General features: G+C 49.8%; 2 protein-coding genes across 2 annotated transcripts; both read right to left on the minus strand.

Annotated features, from left to right (window-relative positions):
* Window positions 1–1,296: 1,296 nt before the first annotated feature.
* On the minus strand, window positions 1,297–2,687 carry PV07_07505 (uncharacterized protein). Its single transcript, XM_016394595.1, has 2 exons — window positions 1,884–2,687; window positions 1,297–1,821 (listed from the first exon to the last, which is right to left on the minus strand). The coding sequence occupies exons 1-2, from the start codon at window positions 2,308–2,310 to the stop codon at window positions 1,331–1,333; spliced, it is 918 nt and encodes a 305-aa protein (XP_016248014.1). The 5' UTR covers window positions 2,311–2,687; the 3' UTR covers window positions 1,297–1,330.
* Window positions 2,688–7,311: 4,624 nt separating this feature from the next.
* On the minus strand, window positions 7,312–9,081 carry PV07_07506 (uncharacterized protein; the record flags this gene model as incomplete). Its single annotated transcript, XM_016394596.1, has 1 exon — window positions 7,312–9,081. One exon carries the CDS (start codon window positions 9,079–9,081, stop codon window positions 7,312–7,314), a length of 1,770 nt encoding a protein of 589 aa, XP_016248015.1.
* Between the last annotated feature and the right edge of the window lie 6,107 nt (window positions 9,082–15,188).

Here is a 15,188-nt window from a genome sequence, read left to right on the forward strand (position 1 = left end):
AAGAAACAAGAAGCTCTCGAGGCCACCGTTCAGACGAGGCATCCAATTGACCGGGCCCGGAGGAAGTCACGTCGCGCGGGTGTCTTTCGCCCGGGTTTCGAATCCCAGGACGCGCATACCATTGACACTCACTCACCTATCTAGAACCCCGGCCCATGATGCCAGGCACACCGATAAAGCTCCCCTCATCTCTCACGATCTGCTGCATCGCCGAGTGTCCTGCGCCCGCAAACCTGGGGAGGATGTCTCGGGCTGTCTCTTTTTCTTTAGTCCCACCACATTCGAATCCACGGGGTGCGTTCGTTTCCGCATATCTCTCTTGCACCCAGACCGAGACATGGCCGCGGAGTGACCTACGGCGATTTCCAAATATATAAGCCTTATCCTTTCGGATGGTCTTGAGTCTCTCAAACATACTTGTATGTAGTCCGGTCTCTACGGAAGCGAGAGTCAAGTTCGCGTTCGACAATGGTGGCTCTTGCGAGAATTGACGGACCGATTGCGGGACCCCTTGCGACACATATACTCAAAGAAAGCGGGAGCGGTCTGCCCACAACACAGAATAACCCTCCAGATATGAATCGCGGTTCGCTCGGAAACGACGAAGTCCTGATCCACCCAGGAACGTGGCCCACCACGGAATCTTGAGATGAATCGGAGCAAAACTCTTCAACCACCTAACCTCCTGGCGATGGTGTGATGTGACGGGCTGGCTGGTTGCCTCGAAGAGCGCGGTTCGAAACTCTTGCGCAGTGTGGCAGGGCGATGACGAGAAGCGGTATTTATTTGGCTGAGCCATAGAGTTCCCGGAGGAGACCGATCCGTCAGGGCGGCGGAACATCCACAGCAGACTTATCTATTGACCTTCTGGCCATCACGGAAGATGGATTCTACATCGCTTCCGTGATAGACGCCTCACATCATGGAAATTATTCTTCCTCTTTCTTCGTGGTCGCTCAGCTATATACATACTGGACCGCACCCTGAGGAGGGGGAGCAAGTCGTGGTGATGGGCGTCCGACTCCGGCACCCTCCCGTCGGCCCGGGCGTAGTCCGCTTTGGGCCGACACGCTCGCGACGTCTTTCCCTCCGTCCTCGAACGCCCTCTCTTTCCTCCTTCTCGCATTTTATTTATAAATGGAATGTCTCCTATTATCTACGCTCTCTAATACACTCCATTCTTACCTTAAACACCAGCACTGAACAATACCATTCAGTAATTTCAGAGGCAGGAAGAGCCCTCTGCATTGAATGACGCGAAAGTCGAAAGACACGGAACACAAGGCTCGCAAAAGAGCAGAAAATACTTGTGGTAGTGGAAAATCATTACCTATAACGCTGTGCTCACCAGAACAACTAAAACCGCAGCATACGCAGCCGTTGCTCCAACGACAGCTAAGGGACTCGCATCATGTTCGTGATAACTGGCCGTTACTGCCGCAAAAAGTAACGTCGCAACAGAAGCAGTTGTCACTGCTGTCGTTCGATCATCGTGAAGAATGATGATAAGCATTGGAGCAATCAGCGCTAACCCTCCTGCCAGTCCGAACCAGAAACGCCTAACGAATGCCGTCCGATTTTCTTTCTCTCTTACCCATGGACGACCACCGCCCATTAGCGATTTGTCAAAGCCATCCAGGTACGTCCTCCATATCTCACCAGGTTTTTCATCTTTGAGAAATTCAAGAATCTTCGAATCTTGGATCTTAGTACCCAGAATGGCATGGTCACAGCGTTTCCCGGTAATTAAATAGAAAGGGTCCATACTGCTATCGGCAATATAGTTTTCTTTCATGTAGTCGTAGTCTCGGAGTGCATTACCTATTAAATAATAAGTACAGGGACTGGCTGCGATGTGTTCAGGAAAGTTTAGGCCTACTCACAATAGTCAGACATTAGTGGTCGGATCGTTTTTGCTTGCTTATCGTCTAAAGAGTTGTCTGTAATAATCCCGAGAACTATGTCGGCCAACTGTTTTCTTAACGCGTGGAGATTGAGCCTCTGTAGTTCCGTCAAGTTCATGAAGACTACTTTTTGAGGCCCATGTGTGTCCCCTCTCTCTCCGTAGCCATCATCGGTGTATAGAAGCGATTTTTTGCTTTCTTCAGCGACTTGCTCTGGCAAGTCTAGTATAGTTGGGTGATCTTGAAGTGGTGCCTCTGGTGATACCGCTGGTGGCTCAGGGCATTGCACTTCTTTGAGACATTTCTGGATGTCTTGAACGATTTCGATGAACCTCTCGTGACACAAATTGCGTCTTTCTTGGGCTGCCTCGGTTGGCTTAGGTGTTCTGCCTGCAGATGAGCCCATTTCTGCTACATCTTATTTTCAGCTGCTTCTTTGTGTGGGATCTTGTTTGATTTGTCTCCAGAGTCCTTTGCTTTGTCTCCAGCGTCCTTTGCTCCGGTATTTGCGGCCTTATCAAGTTCTTTGTTACGAGTTTTGTCTTCCTTAGTTGGTTTAAAGTGAGAGCCTCTGGAGCGATGGGTTCTAGAGGATTGTTTATCTTGAGATTTGTGCTTCCAGAGTCGAGGAATTTTGGACAAGAGTCCTGTAATGTTTTCGTGGCTTTGTCGGTCTTCTCTTTCCGTAGGCTGTACGGAACTCATCGTCTATGTCAGGTTAAATCCTGAATGTAGCTTTAGGTCGAACGAGGATATAATTCGAGAGACATTTGCCGACTATTGAAGGAAAATCAGATAAAAGAGAAAGTGTTTAACCATGAGGCAGGCTTACATCACTCACTATCAGTTGGTAGCACTTGGTGCTGAGATGGTACCTCGCTTCGAAGTTGCTGCGTAGCCTCACTTTGGGCCGCTACGCCTCACGTTGGGCTGCTACGCTCACTTTGGGTATAGAGCTAACATTAATCGGGCATAGTTACACAACATCAAACAGGAAGAGAAACATCACAAAATATCGCCGTAGTCTTCGCATCATACGGCGAGGTTTTCACTTATACTGATTTATGTCGATCCGCCACGTAGCCGTCTCAATAACTTTCGTCCTATCGAAACTCTAATCTCCACCAAATAGCGGGTCAGCGGCAGTGTACAGCGCTTGTAAGCGCATGAAACCTCTCCTCGCAACCCTGATCGCTCTGAAAGAAATGGGGTCCCGTCAGTGAGATCTGACTCGAAAATGACATCTGCGAAGAGGTTGAAAGTGCTGATTTTGACCTAGAGGGTAGATACAGATGTTCTGTAGGCCGCCTACCTCTCTGCACTACTGCGGACCGGGAGGCAAGTATAGCCGGTTGCTGAGGGCATTAGATTAAGCTCCCTTTAATTGGCCAATACGCGCCACTTACGGCTTAGCATAGATACTAAATTCGCAAAAATTAAAACCCTCAGAAAATGGAGGCATAAACCTCAAATTTCTGCAGTATGTAATTCTGGTTCGACTTGAATAGATACACATCGGTATGATAATAGCGACAGGACGAGCTAGGTCAAGTTAAGGGGTCCAGTGCACTTCATGCCGACTGGATCAGCTTTGGTGAAGAGAAAGTAGGCAAATCAGTAAATCCTTAGCACATTCAGCCAAGCTCCAGAAATAGAGGGAAAAATAATCAGAAGCGTCGCTGTTCCTCGAGTGTTTTCGGAGAGATCTATATGATAATTAGGAAATTCTTAAAGGTTACCCCAATCTGGCTCCCTCATCCGCATCTGGCTTCTTATCCTCAACGAGCTCTTGATCTTATCGGATTATCAAAGCTTGGCACTACGATTAGATGTCGGCACTGCTGAGGCATGTCCAGTATAGTCAGCAACAATTCTGCGATTCAAGTTCCTTAGAAACGGCTCCTCTAGTCGCATCTCCCGCGCTTGAGCAATGACAGCGGTGTTCATAACGGCTGCCTCTGGACTCGGACTGTTCAGGATAACAGCGTTATCAGACCGAGGGTCCAACGACATGGTGACCGGCACCCAAAGTGGATATATCGTGCATACTATTAAGTTCCTCTTCTCATCCTCTCCAGGGCTCCTGCTGACTACAACGCCTTTCACGTTTGGCTCTGACAAATCGATCCAGCTGAGGTGCAGGTTTTCGGAATAGTTCCACGATGCTGGGCTCACAGAAGCTGTCCAATGGTCTTCCCAGTAGTGTAAGCGATCTTGATTCGGCCTCACCAGCAGATTCCCCGGAAATTGTAGCTCTAAGTCTGATATCCGGTCGACCGTTGTCCTATGGTAGTTACCGCATTGGACTTGAACTAGGGGACTCATGAGAGAGTCTTCTTTTGCCGCAGAAGAGAGAGTGATCAAAGGCCGACCACGTTGGGAAAGAGTGAAGTTCATTTGCTGCGAGTATTGCCACATAGCCCCTAAAGTTGATGCGACTTGAGCGCTCACGGAAGAGGCTACAGCCCAGTTGCCAAGTTGGCCATTATCCTCGGTGGTGACATAACGTCTCAGGGAGAATGCTTGAGCATCGAGGTCGGTTGGGTTATTGATATCAAACGTGACATTAGGCGTAATTGATCTGTACTCCTGCACCTAAGTAGCCCACGGAAAATTTACGATTTGAGGCCAGCCGGCATATAGGCAGGACATACCGCTGAGGAGACGCCTGGAGCATGGTCTTGAATAGGAGCCCATTCAAGAGCCTCAATGAAGGATCCATTTTAGGACTCCTACAGAGATATTTAACAGAGTATGAACCTCTAAGCAGATTCATGTACAGTATCAACACCAATATGCAACGGGCTCGGCTTCTGAGGAAAGAACGCAGCATCGTAATGGAAAAAGCTCTCAAGCAAGGTGGTTTTCGATACCACGGGTATCAAAAGGGTATCACTATAATACTAGTATTACTTAGTATTAGTAGTATTAGAGGTATTATAATACTTTAGTAGAAGTATTTGGGGGCTGAGACTGAACGGGAAGCTACTAAATGGGGGCGGAAATTAAAGGAAGGTTTTACGCTAGTCCAGATTTGGAGACACTAGTCTAGATTAATTCCTAGTAAAGAGATGCCAAGAGTATCACCAAAATACTGATACTATCCAATTCATACTACTTGTAGGTATTTGTATCAGGCTTATCGATAAGGTATCGAAAACCACGATGCGAGTCTCAAGTTTGAAAAACATTGCTGGGCACGTTTGTCATCTCATGGACGCCGCAATGTCAAACAGCTCCAGTGCCACCCTGAAATAACCGCGGCCTGTGATGCCTTGCTGGACGCTGTCGGGCGTTTTCATCACGTGGTCTGAGTCCCTGCATTCGGTACTGGCCGCCACCCGGGTCCATACAACTCCCCGATGCCGAGGATATCATCCTGCTGCAATCTCCTCAAGGTGAACTGATCACTCACAAAGGGGTACATCACCGAACCTCTTACATTCGAGTGAAACAGCCCTAGACAATGCCCGATTTCGTGCAACGCCACTGTCTCGATGTCGAAAGCGTTGAACACGGCTCCGTTCACCCAAACATGTTCAGAGTCGTCAAAGTGAAGAGGTAGCTGATCCCGGGGATGGGTTAGAATGGATTCTCCGGGAGGGAAGTCGGCGTGAGCGAGAGTGTTGCCGACCATGCTGAGGTCGGGATCTTGCGCGGGTCCAAACTTGACGGCGGTATTTGCCAGAGTCACGTCGTCGACCTTTGTGAACTTCAAGCCAACGCCGGCGTTTTCCCAGGCTGTGAAGGCTCGTTGCACTGCATCCCAGCAGTCTTGTGCCGGAAGATCGGTGCTTGGGGTACCCAGGTGGTAGGTGAGTGTCTTTGTGCCCCAAGGAACGGCGATGTTTGCCTCCAGCGATGATTTAGGGGTCACATCCGGAACGGCACAGCGACCTCGAGTGAGCATAGCCTTTGTGGGACCATCAAGCCTGCCCGAGGTTTCGAGGCCATAATAACCTTGGAATTTCTTCAAACCCGTCTCCAAGTCGCCGTCGAAGGTTTCCTTCGACACGTCGTGTCCCTGGTCAAGGTAGCCATAATGCTTCAAGTAGCATCGTAGAGCACATACGCCGTCGGTGATGGTTGAAGAAGGGAAAAGGTAAATGGCTCTAGGGCTGAAGACCTGTCTTCGACTCATGATAGAATATCAGTATAGTACGGCTGAGAACTAAATTGTCGAACCTGAGAAAGACATGACAATGGGGAGAACGGGATGCTATTTGAGATGAGATTCTTTCAGCTCTTTCAGCTCTTTCAGCTCTATTTCGTGTTCGAGGTTCAGCTTTCGCAACGCCTTGTCGATGAGCTTCCGTTCAATTCGTGCTGAATTGTCTTGTCCCGGTTCGGCGTTTTCTTGGCATGCATGCCATGGTCTTTGGAGGTTGGTATCTGAGTCTGCGTAACAGCCAAGCTTGAGGGGAAGTGGTCTTCGTTCGTAAAGCAGTCAGCTGGCCAGCCAGTATACGGCGGAAGCAGGTCGTTTTGTACTGTACTTCAACCCATGAACGCTTCACCGGTTGAGGGGTGGGGTCATAGTTGTTGCCTGTGCGTCGACCGTCGTGGCGACCACCATTGAAAATCCGTCGGTAAATTAGAGACAGACGGAAATGCTGGAGATATGACTTGGTTGGGACTGAGGATTCAAGGCACAGTGAACCATGTCTACGTATATCATCATGTGCACAAGGCGGAGCTTTGCCAAGAAGATTGGATGTTCTGTGAAGGAGGGCACACGTTTTAACAAGATAACATCCAATCATGACCAGTTGACGTGGAGCATGACCAGTCGACGTGGAGACGTTCGTAGCAAGTGATTTGAAGGGTCCTTACTAGCTGAACCATTCCTGCACGTTTCAATGAAGATCCATGGTCGGATCGTACTACAATCGCCAAGAACACGTCAAATGCCTCGCTCGAGCTCCATTCGCAAACACTGTGGATTGCAGGGATAAATATCTTTTAGCCTTTAACATCGCTTCTGACTTGATCCTGTCACTCATTCCCCCCTTCTCCATAGCCGGAATGCACCGGCCACTGAGCGAGAAAACCATATATGCCTTCTCATGGCGGCAGGATTCATTGCTTCTATTTTTGGGGTGTTGAGGTTCGTCAGCATTCTGTCGTTTTAGCTTATGTGCTTGTCAGGTTCGTGACAATAGCACTCATAAAATAGTCATCACAACTCACTATTTGGACATGAAGCACTTACAGAACAGGCTCTAGAGCCCGCTGTTTTGCTATTTTTGCATTGACAAAGCTTAATTCGAGATCCAATTCTCGCTAATCAGAATGATTGTCCCCAATAAACTGGTTCAGTTCAAAAGTGGGCGGTTGCAGGGCCCTAGGTTTTGATCGGTAAAAGGCGATATTTGATATTCTCCTAGCCTTTTCTGGTGCTGTCGAATCAGACTTCGAACGGGACACCATCCTGGAAAGACAGTCTGATGAGCCCGGCTATTGTATCCTGTGTTCTCCAGCTCTCACAACTCCGTGGCGTACATTCTGCCACAACAGTTTGACCCATTGATTCCAGTGGCAGCCGCGCTATTTCTGTAAGATGAGCGGGATCTCGCGGATAGGCTGCAATGTTCTCGAGGAACAGGTGGAACTCCACACTATCCGAGTATCGAAACAGACCGACAACAGGACACTTGGTCCAGGCACATACGAGGATCGCGCAGATGACTGAGTGCGTCGCGGAGTGGACTTCAAAAAAGTAAAGCGTGGCAGCGTTCTCCGTGATCGCTGTGATCGCGATGCGCCCAAGGCGGTGGCCCAGGTTGTCGAGTCCCTCCATTTCACATGGCTCTTCTTCCACGAATGGAAAGACATCCTCCTCTACTACTTTATAATTTCTCGGCGTGAGTAGATGGCCATATGTTTGATACAAAGGGAAATTGAGAGCGTTGCCAAGGATGCGAAGCTTGCTGAATACAACCCTCCCCATAGCAATCTTGGTGGGAGGAAAGACGAAGTTAAGCCTCAGTGTTGCGGGTCGCTCGTTGAAATGTTGCAGCCCGTCAGCAGGCGACGACCTCACATAGATATCCTTCCTTGGACCGAGCTTCCAGTCCGTGGTCCGACAGAACCTGCCCCCGAATTCTACGATGCTTAGCCGCTGATTCCGGTGGTACCGGCCATCCAATTCTTTCAGGAGATAAATGCCGAGTTGGTTCCCTGTTTTCGTCGACCTGCACTTCAGCAGCCAAAGGGCGTGGATGGCGGGTTCGAAAGAATACGCAAACACATCAGGACCCATGCCGCCGAATCGTGGTCTTGCAAATTTTTCCCCACAGTAGTCCAAGAGCTTCACGCTGATATTTAGCCCTCGGTTGGTCATTACGAAATCTGACCTGTCAGCGTCGTCACCCCCGGTATAGGGCTCAATATGGCCCGAGAAGCGGAACCAGGAGGGGGACCGGGCAAAAAGTTCGGCACCGAAATTGTCGACATGATTGTTCCATGCGAAAATGGATTCGTCGTCCGAGCTCCGGATAATCTCGAGTTGTAACCTTTGAAACGCATTAGAGCCTTCGCCGTACAGCAGCGCCATGTTGATGCCAAACAGTCCCAGTAAACAATAAGCCTGGTCTTCCACGCGCGTAGTGGCTCGATGCGCCGCCCAGGACATTCGGGTTGCGATACTGCAGTGCTTGTAGTTGACAAGATTGGAGCGCGATATGCCCGTGGCGATTTCCACGTCGACCGACAGAGCAGATCGGGACCCGAGTTCTTGCCAAGCCGAATTGAGGAACAGCGCGAACGCGGGAGCTATGAGTTCTTGTAGAGTCCACCCTCGGCTGAACCATCGACTGCCTCGAAATTCTGCGGCGTTGAACCTTTGAGACGTACAACTGACATCACTCATGTAGACATAGCAGATTGAAGATGTTCTGTACCACGAGAACATGGAGTTGATGGCTTCGGAAAGCTCTGCGCTGCTAGATTTGTCAATACAGCAAGTATCAATCCAGACGTATTGCCAGCCGTCCCTGGCTGCAAGGTTACAACATCTCAGGATCTTTTGCCAGCCTCGAAGACGGCGAGCTGAGTCTGCCGTGAGGTCATGAAGTGTGACTTCTTCCTCTCCCCATGTGTGGCTGAGAATGGCATATTCCGCAGGTGGAAGAGAGAACTCGACGAGTCGAAGTGTTTTTGTATCCAGTAGTCTCATGTTTACACGAAGCCAGCTCTAGGAAGGAAGTACTCACGACATGAGAGCTCGGACACGGCTTCGCCTGTTCTTGGCAAGTCTTGGGGCCAGTCACGTGAGTGTCACCGGCGCCCCGTTCAACCCCACTACAGCACAGACATCCTGGCGTGATGAAATGCCCAATGATTTAGCTCACCAACTACACACGAGGCTGTCTTCACACTAAGACGTAGTTAGGATGGAACGAATAAAATAACAGAACGCTGTAGAATTGTTGTCAACTACAACTCATAGGTGATCACATCTTTCACCAATCCAGAGTGCTGTCCTCTCTCTCCCGTATCAAGCGCAAGGAGAATAGCGTCAGCAGCAGGAGCATGCTGAGTCGACACAAAAACGCCCCTCACCTGGAAGATGCTCAGCGTCCGATTCTGGCGGGCACCAAGTGAGGGAAACAGTACGAGGACACAGTGGGCAGACAGTTCCACGCAGAATAGGTATATTTTACTTCTGTAGCTGACAGCCTATGTGCCTGGCCTTCGCTACCCAACCTACTCGCTGCGTCTTGAGCCGCCTGAGCACCGCCGAGGGAAAACCTTGAAACCCTGCAGGCCCCATAACTGGAACCCTTTCAAACGAAGGGCTCCCAGTTTGGGTCTAGTATGGTCGAGAGGCGCCATTTTGAAACACCCCTGCTGCCTGCCATGAACATGTCTCAAGGGGAAGGCAGTGCTAAAGCTGCGCTTATGGATCTAATTATTCCTCATCTCAAAAATCCTTTTTTACTTTTACCACGATTCTTGGCCTCAGCTACCAGTCCTTTGGGTGTTGATGGCTCCTAACAACAGCCTCATTAAACGCCAAGTCTCGCAGAGTGACAATTGCAGCATTGGTGACAATGAAATTGGTAGCCCCAACAGTGCCGCCTGTGACGAACCTTCAAGGCATTCAAAAGTTGCCCGCACTCACTTAGGCGTGATGAAGTCGGAGTATGCTGCCGCCCTTGACCACATCCTTCCAAAGGGCGATGATGGTAGTGACAGAGATAAGAGCAATCTCGAAGCACAGGAAGGGACAGAAGACGCCCTGACCCAGCTGAGCCGAAAGGAAGACAGTTTTTGGCTGAAATTCCTGACCGGAAGTCCACACTGTTGCACAAAGTGTAAGTCCATGACAGGGACGCCGGAGGGACTTGCTGCGCTTCTTAGCGACGACGGCTATAAGCACTTCAACTGGTACCGAATCCAAGAAATGGCAGCCTTTGGCTGTGCGCTCTGCCGCGCAATTTGGGATGTCACGGAATCTCAAGATTGGGACCATGAGGAAGACGGATCGGTCACTCAGGACGAGATTCGGATTTTCGCCAATGCCACTCATCGGTCGTCTTCCGCGGAGAGCAGGCTCTCAAGGTACCCTTGGGACAACATCCTCTTGCATAGCTTCGATGTGCAGTTCCCAGAAGACCCAGTACCTAGGATCTTGGATCATACAAGGTTCAATCTCGTAACTTTCGAGGGCGAGTTGGCACTAGGCGCAATATCTTTGAGAATGATGCTGATCATGGTATAGCCGACCCGGCATCAGGTTTGGTCCCTGGAAGGCGAGAGTCTAAAGAGCTACACCCTATAATGGTCAGCAAGATTCGCCGGTGGCTCGACGACTGTCTGAATAAGCATCCTTCTTGTCCTCGGAGTTGTTCCCCTGATCTACCCCGGAGAGTTCTTGACGTTGGAACGGATAATTCGACGGCCCGACTCCGCAATTCTCTCGCGAACGAGAAAGCACAATACGCCTCCCTGAGTTACTGTTGGGGAAGCGGTGATAAGCATGTCGCCACAACTAACTCAAATCTCCGCGATCATTCAGTGGCTCTGCCCCGTCAGTTACCAAAGACAATCTCAGATGCCATCCAGGTGTGCCGAAAGATTGGAATTCGCTATCTTTGGATCGATGCGCTTTGTATCCTCCAAGATGACAGAAGCGATATGCTTGACCAAATTGCCAAGATGGGATCCATATATAAAAATTCTACACTTACAATTGTGGCGGCCAGCGCAGAACGAGTGACAGATGGATTTCTTTCTAACGCGAGCCCGAACGAACCTAGCACACAGCTTCCTATCTTTATCGATGACTCTACTTGTGGAACGGTTTATCTCAGGATGCAGGATTCGCATTTCATATATTCCTCCGACGAACCGGTCTTCCAAAGGGCCTGGACTTTCCAGGAGCTTCTCTTGTCGCCCCGTGCCCTCATCTTCGACTCATCTCAGATCACCCTGAAGTGTATAGGAGAAGGATTCCAGCCGGTGCTCGATACATACGTAAACTTCAACTTCGGTTGTAGTGACCTGCCTGTGTCCATATTTGGTTTGGTGGATAAGAACTTCGCCAGGAGGAATACTCAGGAGAGCAGGGAGTACTACCTAAAAGTCACGCAAAATCAAATATGGACGACAGTCATCTACGAGTACAGCCAGAGGGATCTAACATTCTTCGACGACCGTCTACCGGCTATAGCTGGCATAGCTGCCGAACTCGCCAATATGTGGGACGATGTCTATCTCGCTGGCTTTTGGAAGAAAACAATCATCCACCATCTGGGTTGATACCGGTCTACACCCGCCTTTAGACGCACCGGAAATTCAAACTTCGGAGGCGTGGATTGTACCAAGCGTTTCGGTTCACCCAGTTGGTCGTGGGTTACAGCACCATACCCAGTTTTCGTCGAAGAATGCAAATACCCCGACGCTAAGCTGATCGACAGCGGTGTGCTACCCGAGACAGAGAAATCGCCGTTCGGAAAGGTCAAAGAAGCATTCATCGCTTTAGAGGCACGGGTCTTGGAGCCGTCGGACCTGGACCTTACAAGGGAGTTACTCTGGCCTTCATATAGTCATCGTTACAGCGGCCCAGATTTTGAAGTGCCGAAACTTGATTTAGGCAACTGCAGACTAGTGTACCTTGGGCACTGCGGCTATAAGTGGATGTTCCTGGTCGTGGAACAGTCTTCAGCAAGGAAATTTCGGCGTATAGGGTACACAGAGCTAAGAAAATCGAGGAAAGAATGGAAAAGTCTCTTATCATCAGCCAGAAGGGAGATTACGGTGATAGAGTAAGAGAACAGGGAAGCTTAAAATTGTGGTAGACGGCTACACAGCGACGGAAAATCCTGATTTTCTGAGCGAAGTGGAAACATGTTACTCGCTCCTCGAGTGGAGAGACGGTACTGAGTCGAAGTTGATTCTGGTCATATAGTAGATGAGACCTGTCCTTCGCTCCAAGTCGTTTCGGAGAGTCTGCAAGGGATGGCACTGTGTTGCATCTAGGAATGTCAAACCTACCGAGCATTCCTACCACGAATCTTGATTCCTCTAAAGTCCATTTTCCGCTCGCGGACGCGAGCACCTTGCCAGTTAACCCGAGTCGTGACATAGGCCTCTCTGGGTTGTTGGCTGTGCTGTCCAGAGAGCCACTCTGAAAGCATCGATGCAATTGAAATTGCTTGGGAGCTGAGCGAAGGCCGGACTATCACGGTGAAATGCAAAATGCTTTGGCGTGCGCAAAAGACGCCGCAGCTGTCGGGGGCAGCCACCCTACGTAAAGTTGCGCTACGAAGAATAGCTTTGCATGGATTCTAACGTTAATAGGACACGAGGGACATAGAAAGGTCCGATAAATCGACATTGAAAGATTCATCAATTACTGCTCTTCTGTTGCTGGCCACTGTTGCTATTAGGCTTTTATGGATGAAGCGAATAGATGCCCGATGACATGATCCAGAGAGAAAAATAACCATTTCATGCATGTCTAACGCAAATCATGGCGTCATAAAGGGTTCATACATTTCTGAAAGAAGAAGTCTGGGAATCTGATCGGCCGCACTGTACACGAGAATGTCATTGTTGCACAGGAGGAGATAGTCGGGGTAGGAAAGAACAAGGAATGATGGCTTCAGACCTGAAGAGGCCAGCCCAATGCCACTTGCCGAGGCCGGAATAGCAATTACCAGACGTGGAAGATAAGGCAGGAATAGATTTTCTCATTCAAAGTACTTCTGTTGGACAATTTGTACAAGGACCTGGGGCAAAGTCGCGAACCACTTCGTGCTGGCGTCTTCAGAATAAGAGTCGTGGCGAGTCGGTACCCAAGATCGATATCTCACACTTGCACGTGTCTGCCATGAGCGGTTGGGAATTCCTTACCCTAGGAAAAAGGCCCTCGCATCCTCGTCCCATTCGTTAGTAGCGGCTCGATATTTATCTCGAGAACGTAACGTCGGTATCCGCTTTGCCCTTCACACCTTAGACTTAAAGTCTTTCAAAGAATGATCCTCACCAACAACACTTTCCGTTACAGATTTTAATTATCGCCTCCAAGTCCATCCACGCCCAGTACGAAGCTGGGCGATCAATTTTCAAGCCACGCTACAGCTAAGCATCCTTCCATCTCTTACAGCTAGACACCAATCCATTTCGATATAATGCGCTCACGTCTCGTTCTCAATTAACAGATAGGCACCTTTATATGGCTTGCTAAAACTGATCGTGGATGTGGCCGAGTTCAAGAAGGTTCATGCAGCCGTCCCATCGACACCAACGACATTGGCGGGTTGCTTGGCCGGCAAAGAGCGGAAAAAGAAAAGTAAATCTTTTAGATGTAGGGACTTGGGATGTCTCCTGGAGGCATCCTCAAAATAGCAGTTTTCCCATTGGGGAGGCGATAATACTTCGCCCTTGGACGTCGGGGAGGTCGTTCCGTCTTGTTCCCCAGTGCTTCCGGAGCCGAGGACCGTCGTTGGTGACCAATTTGCGGAGGCTGAAGCAGACTGGAACTGAGAAGATTGGGACTCTCCTCCCTCCTGGTGGAATGCGTGGTCGGTCGGCCTCCTCCTTCTTCGTGAAAACCACAATCTTCAAGGGCTGAGACATCCTCTTTCCCCCTCGTATCCTCGTTTACCAAAAAGGTGGCACGGCCATCCCAAGCACCACTCCTTTCGAAAACCAAAGTGGGGCAGTTCGAGGGCTCCCGGCAGTTGAGGAGGTGCTCTCTCTTTGGAGCAGACTGGGTTAGTCTGTCTGTGTACATATCGACCTTGACGACTCTGGATACGTGCCGCGGCGCCATTTTGCAGGTGGACTTTTCAACCCCGGTGAAAGCATTCTTTGGCTTCGGTAGGTCAGTCCATACTTCGATCTCCCCGCCAGCGCTGGAAAAGAAGACGCGATGTCCAATCTCGGTCCCGGATCGACGTTCGAGTCTGCTGTCGCTCTGATCTGTACGTGCTCTCCTCACTTTTGTCACCCAGCAGAAATCGCCGCACCAACAGATTTCCTTTGGCAGAACCGGTGGCTTCGGATTGATAGAAACATCAAGTTGAGCAGGCTTAGACTCCAGCGTGAGAGTGGTAACATCCGCACTACTCTTAGGTGGACCACGAATTTCGGGTATGGCATGATCCGTCCTGTTAGCGGATTGGGAATTTTGTCCCAATACATGGACGTTATTCTCTGGCGCGGACGACTGGCGCAGGTGGCCAGATGGTGGGGTTTGGAGGGAGCTTTTCGTAAAGGAGAGTGAACATATCTGCGCGCTTCCTGAATCAATGTTCCTGAATCCGCTGTCTTTAGTGCTCGATATATAGAAACTCCGACAACTGAGAAGGTATTTTCTTTTCGGGGAGTTGTCTCTGAGTTTTTGCGGATCATCTCTGTAGAAGTCATATTTCGTCACAGCCTCCACGTAGAAAGGTAGCGTCCTGCAAAAGCAGAGGGATGGGGACGACGAGAATATAGCCGCTTTGGGTTTGTCAGTCCACACTTCAATGTAGCCGTCGCTAGTACCGAAGCAAATCCGGTTGTCGGGAGGAGGATCGGACTGGAAACACTGATTGCACCAGCAGATATCTGGAGCTCCTGTCTCAGTATTTGCGATCGGTATTCCGAAGCGCCACGATCTAATATCATACGGACAGATATTATCAGACTCGCGATCTGGCTCGATGTTTCCAGCTTGTTTCCTCGGGCCAAATACGGTTGTATTCGAGGCCGATGATGTGTCGACATTCTGCCCAATAGGGACGTCGGTGTGCAGAGGCGCCACCACTATATCTTCTTGCATAGCTTGAA

Source organism: Cladophialophora immunda, assembly GCF_000835495.1.
Source record: "Cladophialophora immunda strain CBS 83496 unplaced genomic scaffold supercont1.4, whole genome shotgun sequence".
Lineage (NCBI taxonomy): Eukaryota > Fungi > Ascomycota > Eurotiomycetes > Chaetothyriales > Herpotrichiellaceae > Cladophialophora > Cladophialophora immunda.

What these genes read in the sequence shown, in the direction of transcription:
- PV07_07505 (XM_016394595.1), bottom strand. Translation starts at nt 2,310, where the DNA reads ATGGGCTCATCTGCAGGCAGAACACCTAAGCCAACCGAGGCAGCCCAA. An exon ending in ACCACTAATGTCTGACTATT is followed by an intron (nt 1,822 to 1,883) that starts GTGAGTAGGCCT and finishes ATTATTTAATAG; the next exon opens with GTAATGCACTCCGAGACTAC.